At 42.5% G+C, this 27,653-nt stretch overlaps 1 protein-coding gene across 1 annotated transcript in view; it reads left to right on the forward strand.

Moving 5' to 3' along the window:
• LOC124620233 (facilitated trehalose transporter Tret1-2 homolog) overlaps positions 1 to 19,610 on the forward strand; it is a 40,832-nt gene extending 21,222 nt beyond the window's left edge. The window contains exons 3-5 of the mRNA XM_047146900.1: positions 1,902 to 2,181; positions 13,037 to 13,330; positions 19,107 to 19,610. Coding sequence (XP_047002856.1) covers positions 1,902 to 2,181; positions 13,037 to 13,330; positions 19,107 to 19,610 — 1,078 coding nt within the window. The remainder of the gene's footprint in view (positions 1 to 1,901; positions 2,182 to 13,036; positions 13,331 to 19,106) is intronic.
• The last annotated feature ends 8,043 nt before the right edge of the window (positions 19,611 to 27,653 follow it).

The raw sequence follows: 27,653 nt of genomic DNA on the forward strand, positions 1-27,653 counted from the left end.
CAACGACGGCGTAGAGTTATGAGTGCAAATAGAAAAGTAGAAATCAATGTAGGACGTAAGATGAATGTGTCTGTTAGGACAGTGAGGCAAAATTTGGCGTTAATGGGTTATGGCAGCAGATGACTCATGCGAGTTTCTTTGCTAGCTGCAGCATCTCTTCTGGTCTTGTGACCATATCAGTTGCACCCCAGACGACTGGAAAACCGCAGCTTGGTCAGATGAGTTCCGATTTCAGCTGGTAAAAGCTGATCGTAGGGTTGTGTAGCGTACTATCCTAGCTGCCGTGGACAAAAGTTGTCAACAAGGCACCGTACAAGTTGGTGGTAGCTCCATAATGGAGTGAACTGCGTTTACATGGAATGGATTGGGTCCTCTGGTCCAACTGAAACGACTGGAAATAGCTATGTTCGACTACTTGGAGACCATTTAGAGCGATGGGATTTTTATGGTGCCATGTCACTGGGTCACAACTGTTCGCAAATGGTTTGAAGAATATTCTGGACAATTCCAGCAAATTATTTGGCCAACCAGATTGCACCACATAAATCCTTTCGCAATTACGGTTGGCTTTACAGGCAGCGTGGTTCATTATTTCTGCAGGAGACTTCCAACAACTGCGTACCATCGCTTTGATAAAAGTCGGATTGTAACCTATCGAGATTGCGGTTTATCGTATCGCGACATTGCTGCTCGCGTTGGTCGAGATCCAATGACTGTTAGCAGAATATGGAATCTGTGGGTTCAGCAGGGTAATACGGAACGCCGTGATGGATCTCAACGGCCTCGTATCACTAGCAGTCGAGATGACAGGCATCTCATCCGCATGGCTGTAACGGATCGTGCTGCCACGTCTCAATCCCTGAGTTAACACATGTGGACGTCTGCAAGACAACAGCCATCTGCACGAACAGTTCGACGTCGTTTGCAGCAGCATGAACTATCAGATCGGAGACCATGGCTGCGGTTACCCTTGACTCTGCATCATAGACAGGAGCGCCTGCGATGGTGTACTCAACGACGGAGCTGTGTGCACGAATGGCAAAACGTCATTTTTTCAGATGAATCCAGATTATGTTTACAGCATCATGATGGTCGCATCCGTGTTTGGCGACATCGCGGTGAACGAACATTGGAAGCGCGTATTCGTCATCGACATACTGGCGTATCACCAGGCGTGATGGTATCGGGTGCCATTGGTTGCACGTCTCGGTCACCTCCTCTTCGCATTGACGGCACTTTGAACAGTGGACGCTACATTTCAGATGTGTTACAACCCGTGGCTCTACCCTTCATTCGATGCCTGCGAAACCCTACATTTCAGCAGGATAATGCACGACCGCATGTTTCAGGTCCAATACGGGCCTTTCTGGATACAGAAAATGTTCGACTGCTGCCCTGTCCAGCACATTTTCCAGATCTCTCACCAATTGGAAACGTCTGGCCAATGGTGGCCGAGCAACTGGCTCGTCACTATACGCCATCACTGCTCTTGATGAACTGTGGTATCGTGTTGAAACTGTATGGGCAGCTGTACCAGTACATGCCATCCAAGCTCTGTTTGACTGAATGCCCAGGCGTATCAAGGCCGTTATTACGGCCGGAGGTGGTTGTTCTGGGTACTGATTTCTCAGGATCTATGCACCCAAATTGCATGAAAATGTAATCACTTGTCAGTTCTAGTATAATATATTTGTCCAATGAATACCCGTTTATCATCTGCATTTCTTCTTGGTGTAGCAATTTTAATGGCCAGTAGTGTAGCAGGGATAGAAGATCCTAAGTCACAGCCAGGTATAGCCTCACGAAGTCTATGGCACAGCTTCTCAGGTATCCTTGTGAAGTTTTGGCTTTAAGTCCGTATCGAAAGTACTTCGCATCTTCCTGACCACCTCGGCTTGCAGGGTGCTGGCAGGTGTGCAGTGTATTGGCACTCTGATGCTGACGACGCTGTACGTCAGCGAGACGGCCAGCGACGAGGTGCGGGGCAGCCTGGGCTGCATGCTGCCCCTGCTGTGCAACAGCGGCATCCTGTTCGCGTACGTGATCGGCGCCTTCCTGCCTTACTACGTCGTCCTGTACGTGAACGTCGTTCCTGCAGTCATCTTCATCATCAGTTTCGCCTTCATGCCTGAGACGCCATACAGGCTGGCAACTGTTCATCGGTATGAGCAGGCAAGAAAGGTAATAACTGCTTGAGGATTGCCTTTATCTATTTCACAATATAAAGACAAGTCCTTGTTTACCGTTCTCACCAAAAATCTCGAAAATTGCTTGACCAATGTACTTCATACGAGGGTTGTCTAGAAAGTGTGTTCCGATCAGTCGCTAAATGGGAACCACAGTGAAAATCAGAAACATTTTATTTGAAAAAGTTAGCTACTCTTTCCAGATACTTCTCTACATAGTCGCCGCTCCGACGTAGACATTTGTCGGAGCGTTATACCATATTTCCAACACCATTGTCATAGAAGGCAGCCGCCTGTGCTTTCCAATAATTCTCTCCAAGTGTTGTCTTCGTATCCAACGTTTCATGTGAACAGAGATGACACTCAGGACGAGCCAATTAGAGCTGTGTTGTGGGTGATCGAACACTTCCCATCGAAAAGGCTGCAGGAATGTCTTCACTGCCCCTGCAGAAGGTAGTGCGTGGCAGTTGCGTTAGGTGGGCTGCATTCGTTAAGGCGAAGCCTCTCAGCGGACCCTCATACTTCGCAGGAGACATCGTTGTTCTAGGCACCTCTACTCGCTCACAGTGCGCTCACAACTGAAGAGACCGTCTTTTGCGATCGCCGGTCATACTAGAGACACTACCCAACACATATGTGCAAAGCTTCATCGGGTTTTCACTGTGGTGTTCATATCACGACCGATCGGATCTTAGTTTCTGGTCAACTCTCGTATTTTACACGGTACTCAAATAAACATTTGGATGTACATGGGAAATGGGTGAAACAAGTACAATTACAGACATTTTTACATGTTGTATCTTAATATGTGCATACATGGGATGTTGTTGTTTTTTCTCTTTCTTCCCACAAACACATCACAAACTTGACGACCTGATGTTTTTTGCGTGACGTACCTGGACTTCAAGTGAACTACACATGCCGGCCGTTGTGGCCGAGCGGTTCTAGGTGCTTCAGTGCGGAACCACGCCACTGCTACGGTCGCAGGTTCGAATCCTGCCTCGGGCATGGTTGTGTGTGGTGTCCTTAGGTTAGTTAGGTTTAAGTATTTCTAAGTTCTAGCGGACTGATGACCTCAGATGTTAAGTCCCATGGTGCTCAGAGCCATTTGAACTACAACTGGGAGTATATACGATCTGGTTTGCATCCATGCGTCCACACTACAAGGCCTGAACAGCTGCCCAGGGGGTATTAGCATTTTGTTTGCTCTTGCCACATGTACGTGGAGCTACTACCCAAGCTAAAGACATTCAACTTGTTATAGCATAATCATTAGTCTGCAAATGACATAAATACTGATATAATCTTGTTCAGTTCACCATCCTCAACTACCAGTAGAAACACTCGTATCTGCTCTTATACGTATTACAACCTATATAAAGGGAAAAGTCATAAGCAAAAATCTCGGTAAGTTCTTGATCGCCTTACTTCAAATTTTTACACGATTCTCCAGCAAATATTCAGATGGACAAAGGCTATGAATTTTTTAAACAACTATGTGCATGTTTTCTGCTAAAATTGACTGCGAGGAAGAAAAATTATGTGCTACACTGTGCTATAAAAGTGTACAGATTTTGTTTTCTTTCTTGCAGTCAATTTCAATGGGAGTGTATGTCACTTTGTTACTAAACCATCAGAGATCACATAAAAAATTTATGCACTAGAATGTCACATACAAAATAAGTGCAAAATGTCCTGACTACCAAATTGAAAGGAACTGTGATGTGGTATAACTGCAATTTTACTAACTGTAATCGCGGGTTTAGTAATCTAGGGTTTAAAAAAATTTGTATGCTCGACTGTGTGCTGGTTTGTTTCGTTCTTCTCTGTGTCTGGTTTGACAGGAAACAGGAAAGTTGCATTTGTGGCTTATCAGCTTATCATAAGAATACTACTATGGAATCTGAAACGTCTGAAATTTTGCGGATTAAAACTATGCGAAATACTGTCATAGAAGCTACTGTCCTCACAGATCCAGCAGCAGGACAAGTATCTCATAACTCGTATACCAATCTTTCCAACCATTTCACCAATATATTTTAAGCGAATTCCATTTCCAATAAAGTTTTCTTTGGCTATAACAAAAAACAAAGCTCGATGTCAGCGACAGGTGGAAGAGAAAATGAACAGAGAGAGGAGATGGACATAGAGAGGGAACGAAGAAGGTGGATAGAGCGAGGGGGAGGTATTGGACGGAGAAAGAGTGAAGAGGAGAAGATAAACAATGGGAGAGGAGAGGAGCAGATGCACAGAGAGAGGAGGGAGAAGGAGAATAGGACGTATCCTCAATTCCATTACACGTTTAGAAATTGTGAAACATTGGCAGGTCTGGTAGTGTTCTTACAAAAACAATGCCAGAAAAACATTTATTGGTACAAGTTATGATACTGTTTCACTAAATATTGCTTTTTAAATACACTTTTGCATGCTTCCCAAAAAAAATCTTGAAATTTTTTCCACACATGAAAATTTGTGGGAAACAGGGACTTAAAATAGAATTTCCTCTCTTAATCAGATGGTTTAACCAGATGGCATGTGAGACCTGACTCGAACTTCAATTGTCACTGATGCTTCAACCTGTGGTTTCTGAATATTACAGCCAGAGCCTTTCCTACAGGATGTAAAGAAACAGCAGCACTAGGGAACAGATTTGGTGGCGGACCGTGGCTAACTCTCTCTTAAGCCGTCGGTACACAGTCATTCAAACGTGAACGTTAAGCGTTCCGAGTCCACCGTGCTGATGAGTGTTCAGAAACGATGCGACTTGTGGATATGATGTTTCGTGTGTCTTAACGTGATATATGCCACTGCAGTGCGTTCCAGCGGTATTTGTCAGCTCTATCTGGATCGCAAATCACGCAGTTGGTTATGTATAGACGGGCAGAAAACTTCTGTATTTGCTCTTGTAAAACGCACATTTCCAGTCTCGTTCATATTCAAGTCATGTTTGTTTGTCTGTAGTACACATTAATAAAAACTTCAATATTCACGTACTTGTTACAAGGCAAAAATGAAAGCATGATGTTCCGTCAAAAAGTTCCAGCACAAATAGTTCGATGCAGATTTACAACATCTCTCCACTTAAGATAAAAGTTATTTCCTCGTTGCCTCTTTTTACTAAAACCCTAATATCATTCTCACTTGATCATTGTTCCTGTTCAGTAGCAGAGTACTTAAAACGTGTAATACAAGACTTGAAACAAAAAAATGAAAAATATCTTACTGCAGTTAGTGCAAGTTGTCTTGTAGATAAAGCCAATAGAACAAATTCACTGCGCAGACAGCGCGCACTTATATTTACGTAACATCAAATGTTATAGAACATACTTCTAGTAAATTAATAACAATCTATTAGAACCTATTAAAAAAACTATTGTGAGACACGAGCCAACAAGCACATCATGTGACTCCTTAGAATACTAGATATCTACACACTGCACTGCAACGACCGTAGTTTGCATCTTACTGTCTCCTGAAAGCTTGAATCGTAAGTACGTTATTAATAGAAACTCAATTACAACGAACTGTATCAAGAACAAATCGTTTTTGATGGATCCTCAATGTGCCTTACAACCGCATAATTTCATAAAGTCGAAGTTAAAATTCGAAAATTCTTTAACCACCAATGTGACGTTTGCTCTCATTATATTAGGATAAATCGTACAATTAATGACCAGTTTCCGAAAGATTCTGAATTTGCTGGTGGTTTTAAACGGCAAATATAAAAAACCAGCAACTATAAACTTCAAGTGAAACGCAGTATGGCGTCTGTCGGCTCGGTACTAGAGAGAGATGGCGTCTTATGACATAGGTGGGGCTCTTCCATGTCATTGGCCTTCGTTTCAACGAACGTTGAAAGTACGTGAAACGCCAGATATTTGCTCCGCACGTTCGCAAAGCCTCCCCAACACGCCTCTTCCGCACTATGGCGTTAGATTCTCGGCATACTCTACTTTGAAGTTTGAATGCACGGTGCGTGTCCTGACGGTTTTGAGTCTATACACCGACTAAACTTAAGTGATATGAATGGAGCTGTTTATTTATCTAGTATCCGATCCAGATTGTATACTAGTCAGATTCCTTTCAGAGTATGCTGATGAAATAGATCCATTCTTAGCAATCATATACAACCGCTCGCTTTTAGAAAGATCCGTACCCAGAGACTGGAAAGTTGCAAAGTCACACCACTAATCAGGAAGAGAAGTAGGAGAAATCCACTGAATTACAGACCCTTATCACTAACGTCGATCTGCGGTAGGATTTTGCAACGTATTTTGCGTTCGAACATTGTGAATCACCTCGAAGAAGACGATTTATTGACAATCAGATTCAGAAAATATCGTTATTGGTAAACTCAGCTAGTTCGTTATTCCCACAAAGTAATGAGTGCTATCGACAGGGGGCGTCAGATTCATTTCATATTTTTGAACTTAGAAGAGGCTTTTGACACCGTTCCTCACAAGCGACTTCTAATCAAATTGCGTGCCTGTGGAGTATAGTCTCGGTTGTGTGACTGGACTTGCGATTTACAGTCTGAAAGATCACAGTTCGTAATAACCGACGGAAAGTCATTGAATGAAACAGATGTAATATATGGCGTTCGCCAAGGGAGTGTTGATGGCCCTGTGTTGTTTCCGATTTACATAAACGATTTAGCAGACAATCTGCCCGCCAGGTGCGCCGAGAGCACTAATGCGCTGCTTCCTGGACTCTGGTAGGTGCGCCGGCCCCGGATCGAATCAGCCCGGTGGATTAACGACGACAGCCGGTGTGCTGTCCAGCCTCGATGTGGTTTTTAGGCGGTTTCCCACATACCCCTAGGTGAATACCGGGCTGGTCCCCACTCCCGCCTCAGTTACACGGCTCGCAGACATCTGAACACTTTCGCACTACTCCATGGATTACACTAGTCGCAGACAGTTGAGCTACACTAATTATATCCCAGGGGGTATGGGATGGCGGCAGGAAGGGCATCCGGCCACGCCTTAAACTAGCATCGCCTAATCCGATTAACCATGCCGACCCTGCCTAACCACAGGAAAAGGAACAAGTGATACAAAATAAATTTAGCACACAATCTGAGCAGTCCTCTTAGATTGTTTGCAGATGATGCTACTATCATTTGCCGTCATGTCATGAACAAAATCCACTAAGATTCAGTTACACAATAAATTACGCAAATCTGAAGGCTGTATAAAGTCAACCAAATACCTAGGAATTACAATTACGAATAACTTAAACTGGAACGGTCATATAATGTTGTGAGGAATGCAAACCGAAGACCGCCATTTACTGGCAGAACACAGGTTTACTAAAGAGACTGCCAACACTACAATTGTCTGCCCGCTTCTGGAGTGCGATCGGCATTAAAGAAGATTGACGAAGGATATTGGAAAAGTTCAAAAAAGAAGGCAGCTCGGTTTGTATTATCACGAAATAGAGGAGACGGTGCCACAGATGTGATACACGAATTGTGGTGGCAGTCAATAAAAGAAAGGCTTTTTCGCTGCGAAAAGAAATTCTCATGAGATTTAAATCACCAACTTCTTCCTCAGATTGTGAAAACATATTCTTTTTGCGCCCACCTACGCAGGGAGAAATGATCGACGTAATCAAATAAGATGAATCAGAGCTCGCACGGAAAGACTTAAATGTTCAATTTTCCTGCACATTGTAGAGAAGTGGCGTAAGGGCGGTTCGATGAACCCTCCGTCAGGAACTTAATTGTGAACTGCAGAGTAATCGTGTAGATGTAGTTGTAGATTTAGATCCCCACCAGAACACATAACGATGAATGCAGATGAGCTGGAGTAAGTAGCGCAGCGGACCAGTGAGGCCAAATGCAATGTGGGGCGCACGCGAAGCGTGGTGTGGGCAGACTCGCTGAAGTAAGTAGTGTTTACCTGCGGAAGGCAGGTGAGTCGGCGGGTCCAGTTCACATGGCTCTGAGCACTGTGGGACAACTTCTGAGGTCATCAGTCCCCTAGAACGTAGAAACTACTTAAACCTAACTAACCTAAGGTCATCACACACATCCATGCCCGAGGCAGTATTCGAACCTGCGACGTAGCAGTCGCGCGGTTCCGGACTGAAGCCCCTAGAACCCCTCGGTCACCGCGGCCGGTCCAGTTCTAATGCTCAGTTCAGGCACCGTGTGCCGTTTGCTTGTACTGCGTCGTTATCCGGTTGCGCCTGCCGTGAATTGAGTTCATCCCCGTACAGGTCTCTACGCGGTTTCGGACTACCTGCTTCATTTCCTCCTGCGGAGTTCTGCTCCCCAGCTTGTTGTCGAACCACCGTCAACCTGTACAGTACTTTCCGCCGACGGTGTTGTTTAATAGCCCTTTCACAACTGTGCACATACTAAAATTTATTTAAGAATTTATTTCGCCTGACATCCAATCACAGATCCTCCACACGAGGGGCGTTCAGTAAGTAGTTCAGCACTTTTTTCTGAAACAATTCCGGTACACAGTAGTATTTCTCATTCATCTGACTACAAAATCCTATTTTTTAACATAATCTCCTTTCAATGAGACGGCCTTATGCCACATGACTAGGAGTACTTATATGCCCACATGGTAAATGAAAATCTTGCTGCATCAATAACTTCGACATCGTCGACGTACTGCTTCCCGCAAAGTGCATCTTCACTGGGCCAAACAGATAAAAGTCTGGAGGTGCAAGATGTGGGCTGTAGGGTGAATAAGGAAGAACAGTCCAAGAAGGCGAAGTTCTTTTGTCCTTTTGTGGTGCTTCTTTAATTTCCTGAGGGTAGCACAATAACCTTGAGCTGATCGTTGCACCATGAGGGAGGACATCAAACAGAATAACCCCTTCAGAGTCGCAGAACACCGTCCCCATGACTACACCTGCCGAGTGTGCGGCTTTGAACTTTTTCTTCAGAGGAGAGGTGGTGTGGCGCCACACCACGTATTGACGTTTCATTTCCGGTTCGAAGTGATGGAGCCAAGTTTCATCCGCTGTGACGATGTGCAGCATAACACTGACACGATCAGCCTCGTAACCCGCAAGCAATTCTGTACAGATCGTCTTTGGTTGCTCTTCATGGTCTTCTGTCAGGTAATGAGGAAACCAGTGGGCATACATCCTTGAGTACCCCAACTGGTGGACGTCGTGTCGTAATGCCTTTCCTGCCACAGTACGAGGTGCATTCAAGTTCTAAGGCCTCCGATATTTTTTCTCCGGACTGGAAAGAGACAGAAACAAGCGCATTGTTTTAAAATGAGGCCGCGTTCATTGTCAATACGTCCCAGAGATGGCAGCACCTTACGGCAGATGGAATTGTACCGTCAGCGGCGAGAATGAGAACTGTTTTAAATACTTAAAATGGCGACGTTTTCCTTACTTGAACAGGGTGCAATCATTCGTTTTCTGAATTTGCGTGGTGTGGAACCAATCGAAATTCATCGACAGTTGAAGGAGACATGTGGTGATGGAATTATGCATGTGTCGAAAGTGCGTTCGTGGGTGCGACAGTTTAATGAAGGCAGAACATCGTGTGACAACAAACCGAAACAACCTCGGGCTCGCACAAGCGGGTCTGACGACATGATCGAGAAAGTGGAGAGAATTGTTTTGGGGGATCGCCGAATGACTGTTGAACAGATCACCTCCAGAGTTGGCATTTCTGTGGGTTCTGTGCACACAATCCCGCATGACGACCTGAAAATGCGAAAAGTGTCATCCAGGTGGGTGCCACGAATGCTGACGGACGACCACATGGCTGCCCGTGTGGCATGTTGTCAAGCAATGTTGACGCGCAACGACAGCATGAATGGGACTTTCTTTTCGTCGGTTGTGACAATGGATGAGACGTGGGTGCCATTTTTCAATCCAGGAACAAAGCGCCAGTCAGCTCAATGGAAGCACACAGATTCACCACCACCAAAAAAATTTCGGGTAACCGCCAGTGCTGCAAAAATGATGGTGTCCATGTTCTGGGACAGCGAGGGCGTAATCCTTACCCATTGCGTTCCAAAGGGCACTACGGTAACATTTGCATCCTACGAAAATGTTTTGAAGAACAAATTCCCTCCTGCACTGCAACAAAAACGTCCGGGAAGGGCTGCACGTGTGCTGTTTCACCAAGACAACGCACCCGCACATCGAGCTAACGTTACGCAACAGTTTCTTCGTGATAACAACTTTGAAGTGATTCCTCATGCTCCCTACTCACCTGACCTGGCTCCTAGTGACTTTTGGCTTTTTCCAACAATGAAAGACACTCTCCGTGGCCGCACATTCACCACCCGTGCTGCTATTGCCTCAGCGATTTTCCAGTGGTCAAAACAGACTCCTAAAGAAGCCTTCACCGCTGCCATGGAATCATGGCGTCAGCGTTGTGAAAAATGTGTACGTCTGAAGGGCGATTACGTCGAGAAGTAACGCCAGTTTCATCGATTTCGGGTGAGTAGTTAATTAGAAAAAAAATCAGAGGCCTTAGAACTTGAATGCACTGGTAATGTTGTGTCCGATCAATTTCTTTTGCTAACTCACCTTCGTAGTGGATCTGATGCAGCGTTGTACCCAATGGTTCCGTATTCAAATCGAGAGCTTGCCGACCTGGTGTTTACTTACGGAAAGGCAATCGGCAATGGGCGGCAGGCAGCTAGGTTGTATCAGGAGACCCATCCCTGCCGACGACAACCACAGCATTCAATGTCTGCAACAGTGTTTTATAGCTTGGCTGAGACAGGGTCGTTTCAGAAAGCAGAAATGTTCGGACATCATACTTGGAGGAAACTGTGATTAACAGTGTGGAAGGCGACTGCCGTGTCAGTACCAAGCAGTTGGCCCGTCAGTACAAGGTTAAGCCAGACGACCGTGTGGAACATTCTCCATGACAATTGTTACTACCCTTATCACTCAGAGCGTGTGCAGGGCTAACTAGCAATTGACTTACCACATCGGGAGCAGTTTTGTCACTGGTTTCTTCATCAGACAACCATGATTTGTGTCTTCCATCCTATTCACAAATGAGATCACCTTTATGCAGAGTGGGATATTCAGGTTTCATAACAGTCAAGAGTGGGATAGTATGCAGAACCCCCATGGTATGATGATGGCGAATCATCAGCATAGCTGCAGCTGGAATGTGTGGGCCAGGATAATTGGCGACCGTATTTTGGAACCTGTCTTCCTTCGACGTCGCCTATCAGGCCGGAAATATCGGCGTTTCTTGCGGATGAATTTGCATCTCCTGATGGAAGAAGTGCCATTGATGATTCGAAGGGTTATGTGGCTGCTACATGATGGTGTTCCAGTCGTATTCGTCGTTAACGTCTTCCGTGGTTGATGGAACGGACGAGGGGGTCCAGTTGAATGGCTCACTCGTTTACCGCATCTCAACCCGTGTGATCTCTGGTTATGGGATCATCTCAAAAGTATCGTGTATGCAGAGCCGATTCCAGATGTGGAGACACTGGAGCAGAATATTCATGTTGCCTGTCCGATGTGAACGTGTGAGGCAGAACAACATGCCACAGCGCGTACATGCATGCGTCGAAGCACATGGAAGAAATTTTTCAACACAACTGCAACTATGGCTGCATGGTACAGCGCATATTAGACTGCATTCCCTGTAAAAATGTATGATTGAATAAATGGTCTCTCGCATAAAAACCATCCATTTCCGGACGTAAGTTCGCTGGACCATTTTGTTCCGTATCCTCTCATCGATCAATTTCTAGAGTTTGTAAACGATGAAAAAAATCACCCTGTATGGGGTTGGTGCACAAGTTCGTAGCGTTTTTGTTTTGCCTGTTGCCATTCCGATTGCTATGGGTTTATTTGTCGAATGTTACGTTTAATGTGTAGTTCACTATTGTTATGTGAGTTTACGTATTGTCATTTTGTCATTTGGGGATAGTGAATAGAGCTCTGGACGCTAGAAAATGGAATACTAAGTGGAGAAATAGAAACCTTTCCGATAAATTCTTCTGTTTGAGTTCTGTAGAGGGGTGACAGCAGCGGAGGCTGCCAGGAACATTTGCGTCGTGTACGAGGATAATACCATTGGACAGTGAACGGCAAGAAAACAGTTCTCTAGTTTTAAGGAGGATCGGTTTGACATTAGTAACTTTCCACGTTCAGGAATACCTTCAGGGTTTGATGAAGGTAGTTTGAACGCATTAATCTACAGCGATCCACGTCAGTGTACTCCAGAATTGGCAAATGTGATGAACTGTGGTAGCACCATTGCGCGACATTTGCGTGCAGTGGGTAGAGTCAAAAATTGGGTATGTGTGTACAGCACACGCTAAGCCAAAGTCACAGATATCACTCTTATGTTAACACGTAGAAAACACCTTAACTGTCAATATAACCATAAAAAGCAAGTCAATGTTTATTTGCAATGACATGACTCATGCTAAACAATTAAACATACCAATTCTTGTCAGTAGGAAATGTTTATTTACAATGACATGAGTCAAGTGAAACAAAGCAACAAATTCCCGTACAAAGTCCCGCGCGTATCCACAAACGATAACGTTATCCATCTGGTGGAACAGCGGTGATGAATCTGAATACCATACGGCAAGATATCTGTAAATCATTTATACAAGAATGTCCCAACAATCTCAAGTCCTCAATCCAAATTTTGTTTGATAAGCCGTATGATCGCACTTCTGCTAATAAACGTTGACGTGGTACAGATCAAGCTACTCTTCGTACGTCAAGAAATACTGCATATGCCTGACGGCGTTGATCAATGGATTTCACTATATCGTATGTGAAAAGGACAGTGTAAAACATCTCATACACTACTGTCAGTGGGACAGTTTGTTAGGACTTTCTGTGAGATGGGTGTATGCCCTTTGTCACAGGCACTGAGGTGGCTGCGCCGTGGGATCTCAGACGAGCAGCTGGAGCGCGAGATGGAGCGCATACGGTCATCTCTGGCTGCAGACGGCACGAAGGAGGGCATCGCTGGACGCGTCTCACTCAGGGAGATCTGCTCCAGGGCCTCCCTAAAGGGCTTCGCTAACGTCATCGTCCTTGCAGCCAACTTGCAGTTCTGCGGCTCCTATGCTGTACTCAACTACGCCGTCATGATGTTCGACGAGGCTGGAGGATCAGTACCTTCCGAGGTGGCAACAATCGTTCTAGGCGCTCTGCAGGTGCGTTACGTTCCTCAATACGATAACTGATCACATGTATCTGGCCACCTATTAATGAATGCTAGTATGGGGTTTGTCCACCGTCCTCTTTTTTGGTCATCAGTCTACCGACTGGTTTGATGCGGCCCGCCACGAATTCCTTTCCTGTGCTAGCCTCTTCATCTCAGAGTAGCACTTGCAACCTACGTCCTCAATTATTTGCTTGACGTATTCCAATCTCTGTCTTCCTCTACAGTTTTTACGCTCTACAGCTCCCTCTAGCACCATGGAAGTCATTCCCTTATGTCTCAGCAGATATCCTATCATCCTGTCCCTTCTCCTTATCAGTGTTTTCCACATATTCCTTTCCTCTCCGATTCTGCGTAGAACCTCCTCATCCCTTACCTTATCAGTCCACCTAATTTTCAACATTCGTCTATAGCACCACATCTCAAATGCTCTTCTGTTCCGGTTTTCCCACAGTCCATGTTTCACTACCATACAATGCTGTACTCCAGACGTACATCCTCAGAAATTTCTTCCCCAAATTAAGGCCGGTATTTGATATTAGTAGACTTCTCTTGGCCAGAAATGCCTTTTTTGCCATAGCGAGTCTGCTTTTGATGTCCTCCTTGCTCCGTCCGTCATTGGTTATTTTACTGCTTAGGTAGCAGAATTCCTCAACTTCATTGACTTCGTGACCATCAATCCTGATGTTAAGTTTCTCGCTGTTCTCATTTCTACTACTTCTCATTAGCTTCGTCTTTCTCCGATTTACTCTCAAACCATACTGTGTACTCATTAGACTGTTCATTCCGTTCAGCAGATCATTTAATTCTTCTTCACTTTCACTCAGCATAGCAATGTCATCAGCGAATCGTATCATTGATATCCTTTCACCTTGTATTTTAATTCCACTCCTGAACCTAGGACTTAGAACTACTTAAACCTAACTAACCTAAGGACATCACACACACCCATGCCCGTGGCAGCATTCGAACCTGCGACCGTAGCGGTCACGCGGTTCCAGACTGAAGCGCCTAGAACCGCTCCGCCTCTCCGGCCGGCTTGAAACTTCCACTGAAGAATCTGAATATCTGTACGGGAATGGCACCCTATTCTCTGCAATTGCCAATACCAGAGAAGGTAGTGAAGTAGACCCTGGGGACGAAATTTTGTCAACTATCCCAGTCGCGCTACTGGAGTGCCGCTACTATTCTCCCTTCTACAGCGTACAAGTATTTTCCTGGATGGGATACCAGATGCCCATATCCATTTCATACTCAATCACTCCACTCTACTTTCACATTAGATTAGATTAGGCTCAGTTTTTATTCCATAGACCTAAAAATGAGGTGCTTCTCGTGAGTGTGGAAAATGTCAGAAAGTATAACGTAAAAACCATAGAACATTTTAATATAATACTCACTTCCCTGATCGTTTGTTAGGAGATTGTCAGAATTGTGAATACAGTACAGTAAAATGGAACTGGTAATATTTGTAGAATTAATACACTCTCAGAATGAAACAGATATGCACTTTTGATAAATTTATCATACACAAAATACCTAATCCTGACAGCTGTGACTAAGTGCTGTCAAAACTGGAATCTAAAAGATATTTCTACTGAATGGTCCCTATTAAGTAATTCTATTGTAGAGTAGAAAGATTTTATTACCAAGAAGTCTTTCAAACTCTGTTTAAACTGCGCTTTATCTGAACCCAAGTTTTTAATGGTTTCTGGCAATTTACTGAAAATGTGTGTTCCAGAATACTGGATCCCTCTTTTGGACGAAGGTAAGTGATTTTAGGTCTTTATGTAGACTGTTCTTGTTCCTGGTATTGATACTAAGAATTGAATTATTGGCTGGAAATAGAGACGTGATAGGTGCAACAATTTCATTAAGTAATAAATATACTAAGAAGCAATGATCAGAATACCAAATTCCTTGATCAGGTTTCTACACGATATTCCCGAATTTACGCCTCAAATGATTCTTGTTACTCGCTTTTACACTCTAAACAGTTTTGCTCGGTTTGACGATTTACCCCAGAATACGATCCCATACGACGTAATAAATTGAAAGTAAGCCAAGTGTGGAAGATTTTTTTTATATCTACATTTCCTACAATTGACATCATTCACATTGCAAATACAGACTTGTTAAGGCTCTTCAATAGTTCTGTGGTACGCCTTTCCAGCTAATTTTGTTGTTGAGTTGCAGTTCCAGAAATTTAACAGTGTCAACCACTTCTATCTGCATATCTTCGTATGTTGTACACATGATGGAAGCGTATCTCTTACAGGTTATGAACTGTGTGTAGTGCTTTTTTTTTCAAAGTTTAATTACAGTGAATTAGCTTTAATCCATTTATTAATGTCAGTGAAAGTTTGATTACCATTCATTTCTAAATCTGTACATGACTTGGTATTTATTGTAATGTTTGTATCATCTGCAAACGAAACAAACTTATCATCTCGCAATGTAACAGACAAGAGGTCATTAATGTACACAAGAAAAAGCAGCGGATCAAGATGGAACCTTCAAAACACCATATTTAATTAACTTACAAATAGATGAAGACTGATTGCTCACTCCATAAGTATTTTGGAACGACACCTTTTGTTTCCTTTTAGTTAGATGAGACTTGAAACATTCTGCATCACTGCCAGTTACACGGTAATACTTTAATTTACTTAAGAGAGTGCTGTGATTCACACAGTCAAAGGCTTTTGTTACTTAACAGGAAATGTCAGTAGCCTCTAATTTATTATCTAATGAATTAAGTACATTCTCACTGTGCATGCAAGTAGGGTTCATAGCATCGGAATCCTTAAGGAAAAACCAAAACTGTTACTTGGACAATATAGTATTTGCAGTCAGATGCTTAAGACCTTTTCAAATAGTTTTGAAAAAGGCGACAAAAGTGAAATTGGTGGATTGTTCGACGGTACCGGTTCTTCCCCGTTCTTGTAAAGAGGCATAACTTCAGTACGTTTTAGCCAGTCTGAAAATGTTCCATTGATAAGAGATTGATTACACAAACAGCATAATATATACCGTAACTCATATGAACACTCTTTAATTAACTTCATTGATATTTTGTCATAACCACTAGAGTACTTTGATTTTCCGGGTATAAATTCATTAGAACTTTTTCTTCCGTATCCTCTCTTAGATCGATCCCTAGAGATAGTACATGGTGGAAAAAATTACCCTGTATAAGGAGCTTAAAATGAAGTGAAAGTGCCATACAAGTGTACACTACTCTCCACCCAGACATAATGTTAGAACATGTAGCCATATATGTTCCCCCATGTAATTAAAAATAAAACTATAGAATTACAATCAATGGACCATGTACTTGTATACGTAGATAGAGCTTGATACTCATTTGAAACATGGTAATGACTAATTTTGTTTTTATATTTATGAATTCTGTAATTATAAACAGCAATTAGTGCACGAATGTATCCAACAGACTATGAAGTTGTATTCTGTATATACAACAGAATATGTCAATAGTTAAATTGATCATTGTGCCTCAATAGAGTAACAGATGTTATGGCCTTGCACGTGAGAAAGCACATACCTGTCTCATAATCATAATTTGTTAAGACATATTGATTGACCTGGTTATACAGCCACTGTCATCAGTTAATAGTGAGTTAAAATTGTACGAGTTACATATAGCATCGACTGCACATTTTAATTTATTTTTGTAATTGTATATAGTTCAATGCTGTAATCATAAAGTGAATGGATTTTGAATATTAACTGTTTCATAATTTTTGTGCCTGTAAGATAAGACATTTCGACAACAGCAGCAATAAACTAAGTACTATCAGCTGTGTCACACACTTTAATGTTCATATTCTGAGACAGGACATATTGGGTATATGTGCACTGTAACAGTACATCTCAGAATGAGCAAGATTTCAGGAAACATTCCTCACACACAAATAAAGAAAAGATGTTGGGTGGACATGTGTCCGGAAACGCTTAATTTCCATGTTATAGCTCACTTTAGTTTCGTCAGTATGTACTGTACTTCCTCGATTCACCGCCAGTTGGCCCAACTGAAGGAAGGTAATGTTGACTTCGGTGCTTGTGTTGACATGCGACTCATTGCTCTACAGTACTAGCAACAGGCATATGAGTACGTAGCATCAACAGGTTAGTGTTCATCACGAACGTGGTTTTGCAGTCAGTGCAATGTTTACTAATGCGGAGTTGGCAGATGCCCATTTGAGGTATGGATTAGGACGGGGGCAATAGCCGTGGCGCGGTACGTTTATATCGAGACAGATTTCCAGAACGAAGGTGTCCCGACAGGAAGACGTTCGAAACAATTGATCGGCGTCTTAGGGAGCATGGAACATTCCAGCCCATGACTCGTGACTGGGGAAGACCTAGAACGACGAGGACACCTGCAATGGACGAGGCAATACTTCGTGCAGTTGACGATAACCCTAATGTCAGCGTCAGAGAAGTTGCTGCTGTACAAGGTAACGTTGACCACGTCACTGTATGGAGAGTGCTACGGGAGAACCAGTTGTTTCCGTACCATGTACAGCGTGTGCAAGCACTATCAGCAGCTGATTGGCCTCCACGGGTACACTTCTGCGAATGGTTCATCTAACAATGTGTCAATCCTCATTTCAGTGCAAATGTTCTCTTTACGGATGAGGCTTCATTCCAACGTAATCAAATTGTAAATTTTCACAGTCAACATGTGTGGGCTGACGAGAATCCACATGCAATTGTGCAATCACGTCATCACCCCAATTTTTCTGTGAACGTTTGGGCAGGCATTGTTGGTGATGTCTTGATTGGGCAGAACATGTGCCTTTACAGGTACGACACAACATGTGGTTCATGCACAATGGAGCTCCTGCACATTTCAGTCGAAGTGTTCGTACGCTTCTCAACAACAGATTCGGTGACCGATGGATTGGTAGAGGCCTATGGCCTCCATGGCCTCCACGCTCTCCTGACCTCAACCCTCTTGACTTTCATTTACGGGGGCATTTGAAAGCTCTTGTCTACGCAACCCCGGTACCAACTGTAGAGACTCTTCGTGTTCGTATTGTGGACGGCTGTGATACAATAAGCCATTCTCCAGGGTGCATGTATCCTCGCTAAGGGAGGACATTTTGAATATTTCCTGTAACAAAGTGTTTGAAGTCACGCTGGTACGTTCTGTTGCTGTGTGTTTCCATTCCATGATTAATGTGATTTGAAGAGAAGTAATAAAATGAGCCTTAACATGGAAAGTAAGCGTTTCCGGACACATGTCCACATAACATATTTTCTTTCTTTGTGTGTGAGGAATGTTTCCTGAAAGTTTGGCCGTACCTTTTTGTAACACCATATATATATATATATATATATATATATATATATATATATATATATATATATATATATATATATATATATTAGGTAGGAATAATTTTTTTATGAGCTTTAGTCATTGTATACACTTCATGTAGAGTTTGTTCCCTTTTGCGCACAGGTCTCATGTATAGTATGAGACAGACGAAAATCGGTAGTCAAAAACAAAATAACTGGTACAGATTTGTATTGGTAACGCAGTTTTTAACATTGATAAACATCCAACACTGCATATACAAAATATTTTCAACAAATATGTTGTTTGGTGCACTTATTTTATTAACAATTTCTAAAATAACCTAGACAGTCACGCCCTTAGTACCCTAATATTTCGGAAACAAATATTGTACAAATGTTTGTAAATCTTTACTTTTTACTTGTTGTTTTTGTTGGAACAGGTAGTTGGCACTGCAGCTTCCGTGGTGGCGATGGACCGCCTAGGTCGACGACCCCTCCTGTTCCTCTCTAATGGGGTTGTCGGGACTTCCGTCACAGTCATGGGTGTCTACATGTACCTCAAGCAAGAGACGCAGACGGACCTTTCTTCCGTCAGCTGGCTGCCCGCCACATGTCTCTCGGTATACGTGCTGATGCTGGCGTTTGGGCTGAACTCACTGCCATATGTGGTGCTCTCGGAGATTGTGGCTCCGAGGATCAGAGGTCTAGCTGCCATAGCTACATACACAGTGATCATTGGCGCTGCGGCCATCATGACCAAACTTTATCCAGCCATGTCAGAGGCAATGGGAACTTATGGGAGCTTCTGGTTCTTCGCAGCTGTCTGTCTGACCTGCGCTGTCATTGGATGGTGGTTGCTGCCAGAAACCAAGGGACGACCTCTAGAGGACATCTTAAAGGAACTCAACGGTTCAAAGGACGTCATTGTTAGCAGCTCCCAATGAAGTCCTCTAAATGCATCACGTATGTTTATGAATGTGCCCCCCCCCCTTCCCCATTTACATAATGTTTAATCGCCTCTGCGCAGTTTTAAAATGTAGGGGAGCATTGCTTTCAAAATACTATTACATTGCCTTATGAGCTGAAATATGCTTCTTGACTAATGATTTGACATATTGATATAAACACGAAATTGTCGCAGCATACGATATCGTCCCAAGTTCTGCTACCCAGATACTTCTTCAAAGTCTGCATCTAACTGTCTACCACTGAAAATCTGAAAATATGCTTAAGACTTAGGGTGAGTAGAGAACTGCAGTATGCATACTCAGAATGTTTTCTACCTGAAAAAGCTTTAGTATCGCAAAATTTTCATATGATTCCTGCCACTGTAAATAATTCACCTTTACTGTACTGGGACAAACATAAATGACCATGGTGGACAAGTAGTGAATAAGGTCCTTGGCTCTGTGTTTAAGTTTATCTGTGGTTCGCTTGCTCGCCTGTCAGATGTGCAGCGTTGGGACATTCTTAACCGGGACATTGTAAAGAACAGTTGTGCTTTTAGAGAAGGAGAATTGATAACTTTGAATCTGAGAAAGGTTATCTAGAATACTTAACTATGGATATTAAAACTTGTTTGTAAGCATTTGTTGTTGATTCTGCTGACAGAGAAGATTCCTTGAAGGAATTTTTCAAGTAAGCAATGCGTCTGCAAGAATGAAATGTTTGTCAGAACTATTAATTCAAGGAAATCTTTGTCCCTTAGCTAACTAATAGTATTGTTTGAGCCCTTTGTTACCGTTACATCACAATTAGTGCAATTAATTTCAATGACTGTAATTTTTTAGTAATAAGAGAATTTTATAATTTTTAGCGTTTCCTAATGTTGTAGAATATATTTGACAATAATTAGAGGTTAATTTTTCAACAACGACTTTTTTAAAAGTAAAACCCTCCTCCATCTTTCTTACTAAAGTTTTGAATATTTTGTTTTGTGTGCATTGCACCTTACGCCGAACGCATCCACAGATTGTTTCTGACAGGTATAAACAAATTTTGCAGTGACCAGATTTTTTTTCTTTACCTGCTGCATCTGGTGATTTCTATCTGCTTTCAAGAACGTCAGTACCCCAGACACAAAACAATATGCTGAAAAGGGAACCTCCCCCCCCCCCCCCCACTCAACCCAGATTTAGCGGTAAGATGGCTCAATGGATAGCCCGTCAGAAACTGAACATAGATGAAGCATGAAAACAAGAAGAGGTTGTCCTGAATTAAGAAAAAAAGCAAAACACAAACAGTGAGTGATCCAAGCTTAAGAAGTAAAAAATTGAGAAGTGTGTAAGAGACATGATGTCATAGTTAAGTGGTCACGGTCACGGTGTTCATAGGCAAAGCGGGCGAGGCGGGTTGTAAATTCCCAGTGCCATTTATTTTTATTTTATTTTATTTTTTCAGTCGGTTCAGTCACTGAAATGTTTGTTCTCTTTCTCTAGTCTTGATAGTTTTCATACCATATATTAGTTACAGAATGTAAATCAAATGCATTACCGTCACAAGTAAATCTGATGAACAGTGGGAGCAAGCGAGAGACCACTTAGACGTCTCACAGAAATGAAAACAACACATAAGCGGACGTGAACTATGTCACAACAAAGGAATTCAAGAGTCAAAACTTCCAAAACGGAATGCAACTTCAAAAATATTAAAAACATATGTTTTGACAGAACACAGAGAAACTGTGTGATTTCGAAACTGTTGCGTTCATTAGTTGCAGCTTATGTGACGAACTATTATGTTTTCATCGTTTCCTTGGAAGAAATCACATTCACATTCACACGCACACCTAAAACGGGCAAGGAGATATATCTCACTCACTCACCAGGCGTACAAATTAGGCCCTGTCATACGACATACGTGTGTGACACAGCAGACGTGTTTTCCGGTGGAGGATTCGACTGACTTGCCGCCTTGTCATCAAAGGTTTGCGGTTTCCATTCGAAAGCCACTTCCTTGTGGCTGCTAATAGAGTAGTTGTGCAGAGTCAACTTTCATTATCGGTCTCTTCCTTACACCTCGCTGTCGCAAATGGACGTTACAACGCTACACTGACACAAATTTGAATACAGCGAACAGCGAAAAAGAAATTAAATAAAGAAAAAGAAAAGGCAGAGGGTAGCTTCGAAAACGGCTCGCCAGCGTTGCAGTCCAGCACGGGGACCACTTTACCTTGACGCCGTCGCTTCTCTTCTGCACTTCTTAAGCTTGGACCATTCACAGTTCCTATCTTGCTTTTTTTTGGCACAGTTCAGTACGCCTTCCTCCTGTTTTCGTGATCGATTTGTATTTAGTTTTTGATAGGCTGTCCACTGGGCCCTCTTACCTCTAAATCTGAGGAGGATGCGACGGGGAGGTTTCCTTGTGAGCATAAGGTAAGTTACTCTTACGTAAGGGCAGATCTCACTTTGCGTTATTATGAGGAAACAGTTAGTAGTAAGAATTATCGAGTGTTGTGCTGAGCAAGCAGATTAACTTAAAGTAAACACTGTGGTTAATCTCAGAAGTTATTTTTCTTCTGAGTAGAGCGATATTTTATTTTTGTGGGCATTTCAAGTCAGAAACTGCACGTCATGTCATGTGAGTTTCATAATATACTTTTCTACTGAGTTTCAGTTCAATAGTTTTCACTGAGTACACAATTACTTACTTTTGGCATTAAAATATATGAATTTTAGTTATTTTAAATTAAGTATATGACAAAGTATGAAGTTTTGTTTGCCGGCCGCGGTGGTCTCGCGGTTCTAGGCGCGCAGTCCGGAACCGTGCGACTGTTACGGTCGCAGGTTCGAATCCTGCCTCGGGCATGGATGTGCGTGATGTCCTTAGGTTAGTTAGGTTTAAGTAGTTCTAAGTTCTAGGGGACTGATGACCACAGCAGTTGAGTCCCATAGTGCTCAGAGCCATTTGAACCATTGAAGTTTTGTTTCATGGCACTGTTCATAAGCACAACAGAGGGCCAACAAACAGCCAGTATTGTTCAGCAGTTGAATACGGTATCTACGTAGAGCACACGTTACAGGATGAGAAAACTTTTGAAAAAAGAATAATCAGTATTTCGTTTCTAGATATTTTCTATGGGAAGCTTACAGTATATAGATAGATAAATGCTCCGTCCACTGTAATTGAACTGTGGTATAGTTAGCATAGTGAGATATGTATACTGTTACTGCATTAATCTCGTGCACAGGCAACTGGCACTCACAGAACCGTTAATTAATTACACTATTTATGATATGTTCGCTGCAAAACAAAATGTTGGTGAAAGAGTATTTACACTTCATAACTGATTCCCATAATTCTTATGTTAAAAGCGTGTCGTAAACCATTTTCTACGCAGGAAATGATACTTTTTGGCTCATGTCAATAATATTGTCTTCCTTCACCTCCAGGTTGGAGGCGAGCTCAGGTTGAGGGCGTCACTCCTTGTGGGATGACATTTTGTAGGAAGAAGAGTCCCACGGCCACTTGTTTTGAGCCGTAATTGTAATTTTTCACGTTGTTGGCCCGCCATGGTTAATACAAAAAACTACTACCAGTTGCACCACATTGATTCATTTTGTCAGACAGATTGTCAAAAACAGCTGTTTCATTATTTTACTTGTGGTACTTGCGTCTCCTTGCATCCTCGACATTCTATCGCAGATGTGAATTTTAGCAATGTGCGTCATTCGTTGTGGACACCTTCACTGCTACTGTCCGATCCACACTGAGATAGGGTTATCACCCTCAGGAGCGTCGACCTGCGTCACACGCGTTAATTACGTGAACATCCTGCAGTGGTTGGTAGCAACAAACCAACAAAACGTGAGGCTTTCATGCGATCGTCAGAAAAGCTTGGTACTCTTCTGGTCAGTCCCTTTTCTTTACGGGACTTTTATAATCAACCAGCTACATCGAAGGGGCAGTAAGTTTGGGGAAAAATTAGATACACATTGGTATATAAAGAATTGTCATGAGCTGTGCATTAGTAAGAATGTGAAGTAATATCTGAAGTCACTGAGAATGCGGCCACCATACAGCATTAACAAATTGTTACCAGAACTCTAGTGGCATGTATCAGCATTTTAATTGAATTTATAACCACCATGAACTGAGTGACTACCTTTGCTGCTATCAACGTCTCCTTATGCGTGTATTAGCTCTACTCCTGTTGATCTATTGTATCAGCATCTTCTATGTGAAGGGGCGATACGCTTAGGCCATATATACATGCAGGGAGAGATCGAGGATGGAATATTGGGGTGGTGCGTGGGTTGGGGGGGGGGGGGGGGGGGGGAGTGAAAAAGTTTTTCAATGATCTGTAGCTGTTGTATATAATACTGTGTACTGTATAAAATACTATATCTAGTTAATTAAGCTGTTAATAGGCAGCCGGCCCGTGTGGCCGAGCGGTTCTAGGCGCTACAGTCTGGAACCGCGCGACCGCTACGGTCGCAAGTTCGAATCCTGCCTCGGGGATGGATATGTGTGATGTCCTTAGGTTAGTTAGGTTTAAGTCGTTTTAAGTTCTAGGGGACTGATGACCTCAGCAATTAAGTCCCATAGTGCTCAGAGCCATTTGAAACATTTGTTAATAGTCCATGTCGTTTCGAATAACCAGATTTAGGACATTTAGGACTGTTGAAAAATTCTAAAGGCGTGTCTCATTTTAGTAATAAATTTTTTAAGTTGAAATATGAGCAGTCTTTCTTCAGAATTTGACTAAAAGAATGTTGAATACAAATATAGGAAATTTGTTGTCCTTAAATTCTAGAATAATAGCAATCAAAAGATTGTCTTAAAGGTTAATGTGGCGCACACCGTTTTTACTTTTTGTGTGAGCCAGACGACTACAAAATTTCATGTATCGTTTTCACTTACTTTTGTTTTGGACAACTGGGAAGAAGCTTCACAATTCGATTTAAAAAAGCTATAAAATCAACCAGTCAAGCTTCTACATATACCGAAAGAGCCAAAACTACACTGCAAAGCACATAAAAGATAGTTTAAAAATTCTATGAGAAATCCCTAAAAGCCGGCCGAAGTGGCCGTGCGGTTAAAGGCGCTGCAGTCTGGAACCGCAAGACCGCTACGGTCGCAGGTTCGAATCCTGCCTCGGGCACGGATGTTCGTGATGTCCTTAGGTTAGTTAGGTTTAACTAGTTCTAAGTTCTAGGGGACTAATGACCTCAGCAGTTGAGTCCCATAGTGCTCAGAGCCATTTGAACCATTTTTGAAATCCCTAAAGGCCCTAGTATGAACATTTTGGAAGAAATGGAAACTTACACACATACGAATAAATTTACCAGTAAGTTCCTCAACGAGCAAACCGACTTGAAACATAGAAATTAATTAGAATGTTGTATTCAAATGTCAGAAAAAGAAAACGAATAAAAATCACATGACACACAATTACAATAGACAGCCTTTCACTCATGGATGTAAAAAAAAAAAAAAAAAAAAAAAAAAAAAAAAAAAAGGAAGGGAGATGGCGCTATAGATTTACGCTGTACAATGTTTTGAAACCAGAGTGGGCGGAGCCTGCTGATATCTTGAACAACCCAAAATATTAGCAGGCTACTGTTTACTGTTGCTTCTTGTTCATAATTTCTGTCGTCTGCCGCAACAACAATTTCAAGCTCTAAAAATTACAATGCTTACATGAATAACATAGTGGTAGCAACGATGTTTCTAAGGTTTTTTTGTTCTTGAATGCCTATTTGCTCTAGTAATACGACATATTTGATCTCGTCAATGTATCTTGTTTTTCATCTGATCAAAAAATTCTGGGACATTCGTAATTTCACGCCAATGTTGTGTACGAGTAAATTCAGTTGGAATCCCTCCACACGCTTGTGTTTAATGTGTTAACTGCCGGAAGTTTTATTGTTATATGTCTATTAGTTAATTTTCAGTTCTGTATTGAGTAGAACGTTGTGTTACATAGTTTGCGAATTTCGAGATGGCAGAGCTAGAGTAGCAATGCGTGTGCATTAAATTTTGCATGAAACTGAAGAAAACATTTTCAGAGGTACACCAATCGATGCAGGTAGCCTACGGTGATGAGGACTTAAACCGTATTTGGTGTTATGAAGGGTTCACACGGTTGAGAAACTGCCGGACGGAACTTAAAGTGACCCTCGTTCAGGACACCCTTCGACGTCTACCGAAACTGTGCGTGCCAATTGGAGATTGACTGTCCGAGAAATTGCAGTACAATCTAACATTTCAGATCGACCATGTCATAAAAGGCTTGTTGGTTGGCTGATGTGGGGTGAGGGGACCAAACAGCGAACTCATCGGTCCTATCGGATTAGGGAAGGATGGGGAAGGAAGTCGGTAGTGACCTTTCAAAGGAACCATCCAGACATTTGCCTGAAGCGGTTAATCACAGAAAACCGAAATCAGGATGACCGGACGCGGGTCTGAATCGTCGTCCTCCCGAAAGCGAGTCCGGGTATGCTAACCACTGCGCCACCTCGCTCGCTATGAATTCCTGACAAAAAAATGGTTCAAATGGCTCTGAGCACTATGGGATTTAACATCTATGGTCATCAGTCCCCTAGAACTTAGAACTACTTAAACCCAACTAACCTAAGGACAGCGCACAACACCCAGCCATCACGAGGCAGAGAAAATCCCTGACCCCGCCGGGAATCGAACCCGGGAACCAATTCCTGACACAGCGTCTTGGAATGCTTCGTGCTGGCGCCAAGTTCGTCCCACGGCTTATGACTCCAGACCAGAAAGACCTTCGTCTCGCAATCTTTGAAGAGATTTTGGATCGTGCAAATGAGAACGAGATGTTCCTTAAGAGAATAATAACGAGTGACGATACGTGGGTTTACGATTATAGTGTTGATACCGGAGTTCAGTCTTCGTAGTGGGTCGGGAAAGTTTCTCCAGGACCAAAAACAGCTCGTCAGGTCAGGTCAGGTCAAATGTCAAACACATGCTGATAGTTTTCTTTGTCTCTCAAGGATTAGTTCATCACGAATTCGTGCCACAAGGACAAACTGTTAACCGATGGTACTATCGGGATGTGTTGCAATGCCTGCGAGAAAATTTGAGAACTAAACGGCCTGAAATTTGGTGAGACGATTCATGGTTTTTGCATCATGATAACGCACCCACTCATTCATTTATTCCCGTTCGTGCGGACTATTCCACAGAAAACGAAATCACTGTGCTGTGTCATCCTCTGTACTCTCCAAACCTGGCCCCTAGCGATACTTTTTATTTCCTCTGTTGAAAACCCCGTTGAAAGGACGAAGATTTGCGACGATAGACGAGCTAAAAGAAAATTCGAAGAAGGCGCTTCGTGCGATCAGGCAAGAGGCGTATCCACACTGCTCCCGTAAGTGGAAACGGTGTTGGGAGCGGTGTATCAATTGTGGAAGAGAGAATTTCGAAAGAGACAGTGCGCAGTAAGGAAAACGTAAGCGTAGAAAAAATTTTGTGGTCAAAGTTCTATATTTCGACTAACAAAGAAGAGAAGGAAATGATGTGAAAAGCGTGCTTTAGTAATCAATTCCATTCCATTTTTATTGTATTTGTATCGAAAGCAAACGAAGCTGGAAGTTCGCTATCAATACGTTTGTTTACTGATTCTGCTTCTTGTTCGTAACATGATCGGCTTTCATGTCATACGCACAACATTTATGATGTTGAAGTTTGCAAAAAAACTTACCTACGTGTTCGTTGCTAGCTCATAATGTGTGCAATGAGGAAAGAAGCAATGCATGCTCTCACATTTTGTGCATGTCAAAGAAGTGAACGATTACTGAAATGTAAAGGAAAGAGAACTATATAGAGGTATACCTTCACGCAGAAAAGAATACTTATTTTATTGGCAGTGGATTAGTTTCGTAATTTACACGTCTTATCACTTTGAAATCTTACATATGATGCGTCATTCAGTGTGTGACTAACAATAGCAATTCACAGGGTAAAACAACAACAAAATTTTTAAATATGTTCCAGCATTTTGCTACACTACAGATGTG

The sequence above is a fragment of the Schistocerca americana genome, chromosome 6 (assembly GCF_021461395.2).
Source record: "Schistocerca americana isolate TAMUIC-IGC-003095 chromosome 6, iqSchAmer2.1, whole genome shotgun sequence".
Lineage (NCBI taxonomy): Eukaryota > Metazoa > Arthropoda > Insecta > Orthoptera > Acrididae > Schistocerca > Schistocerca americana.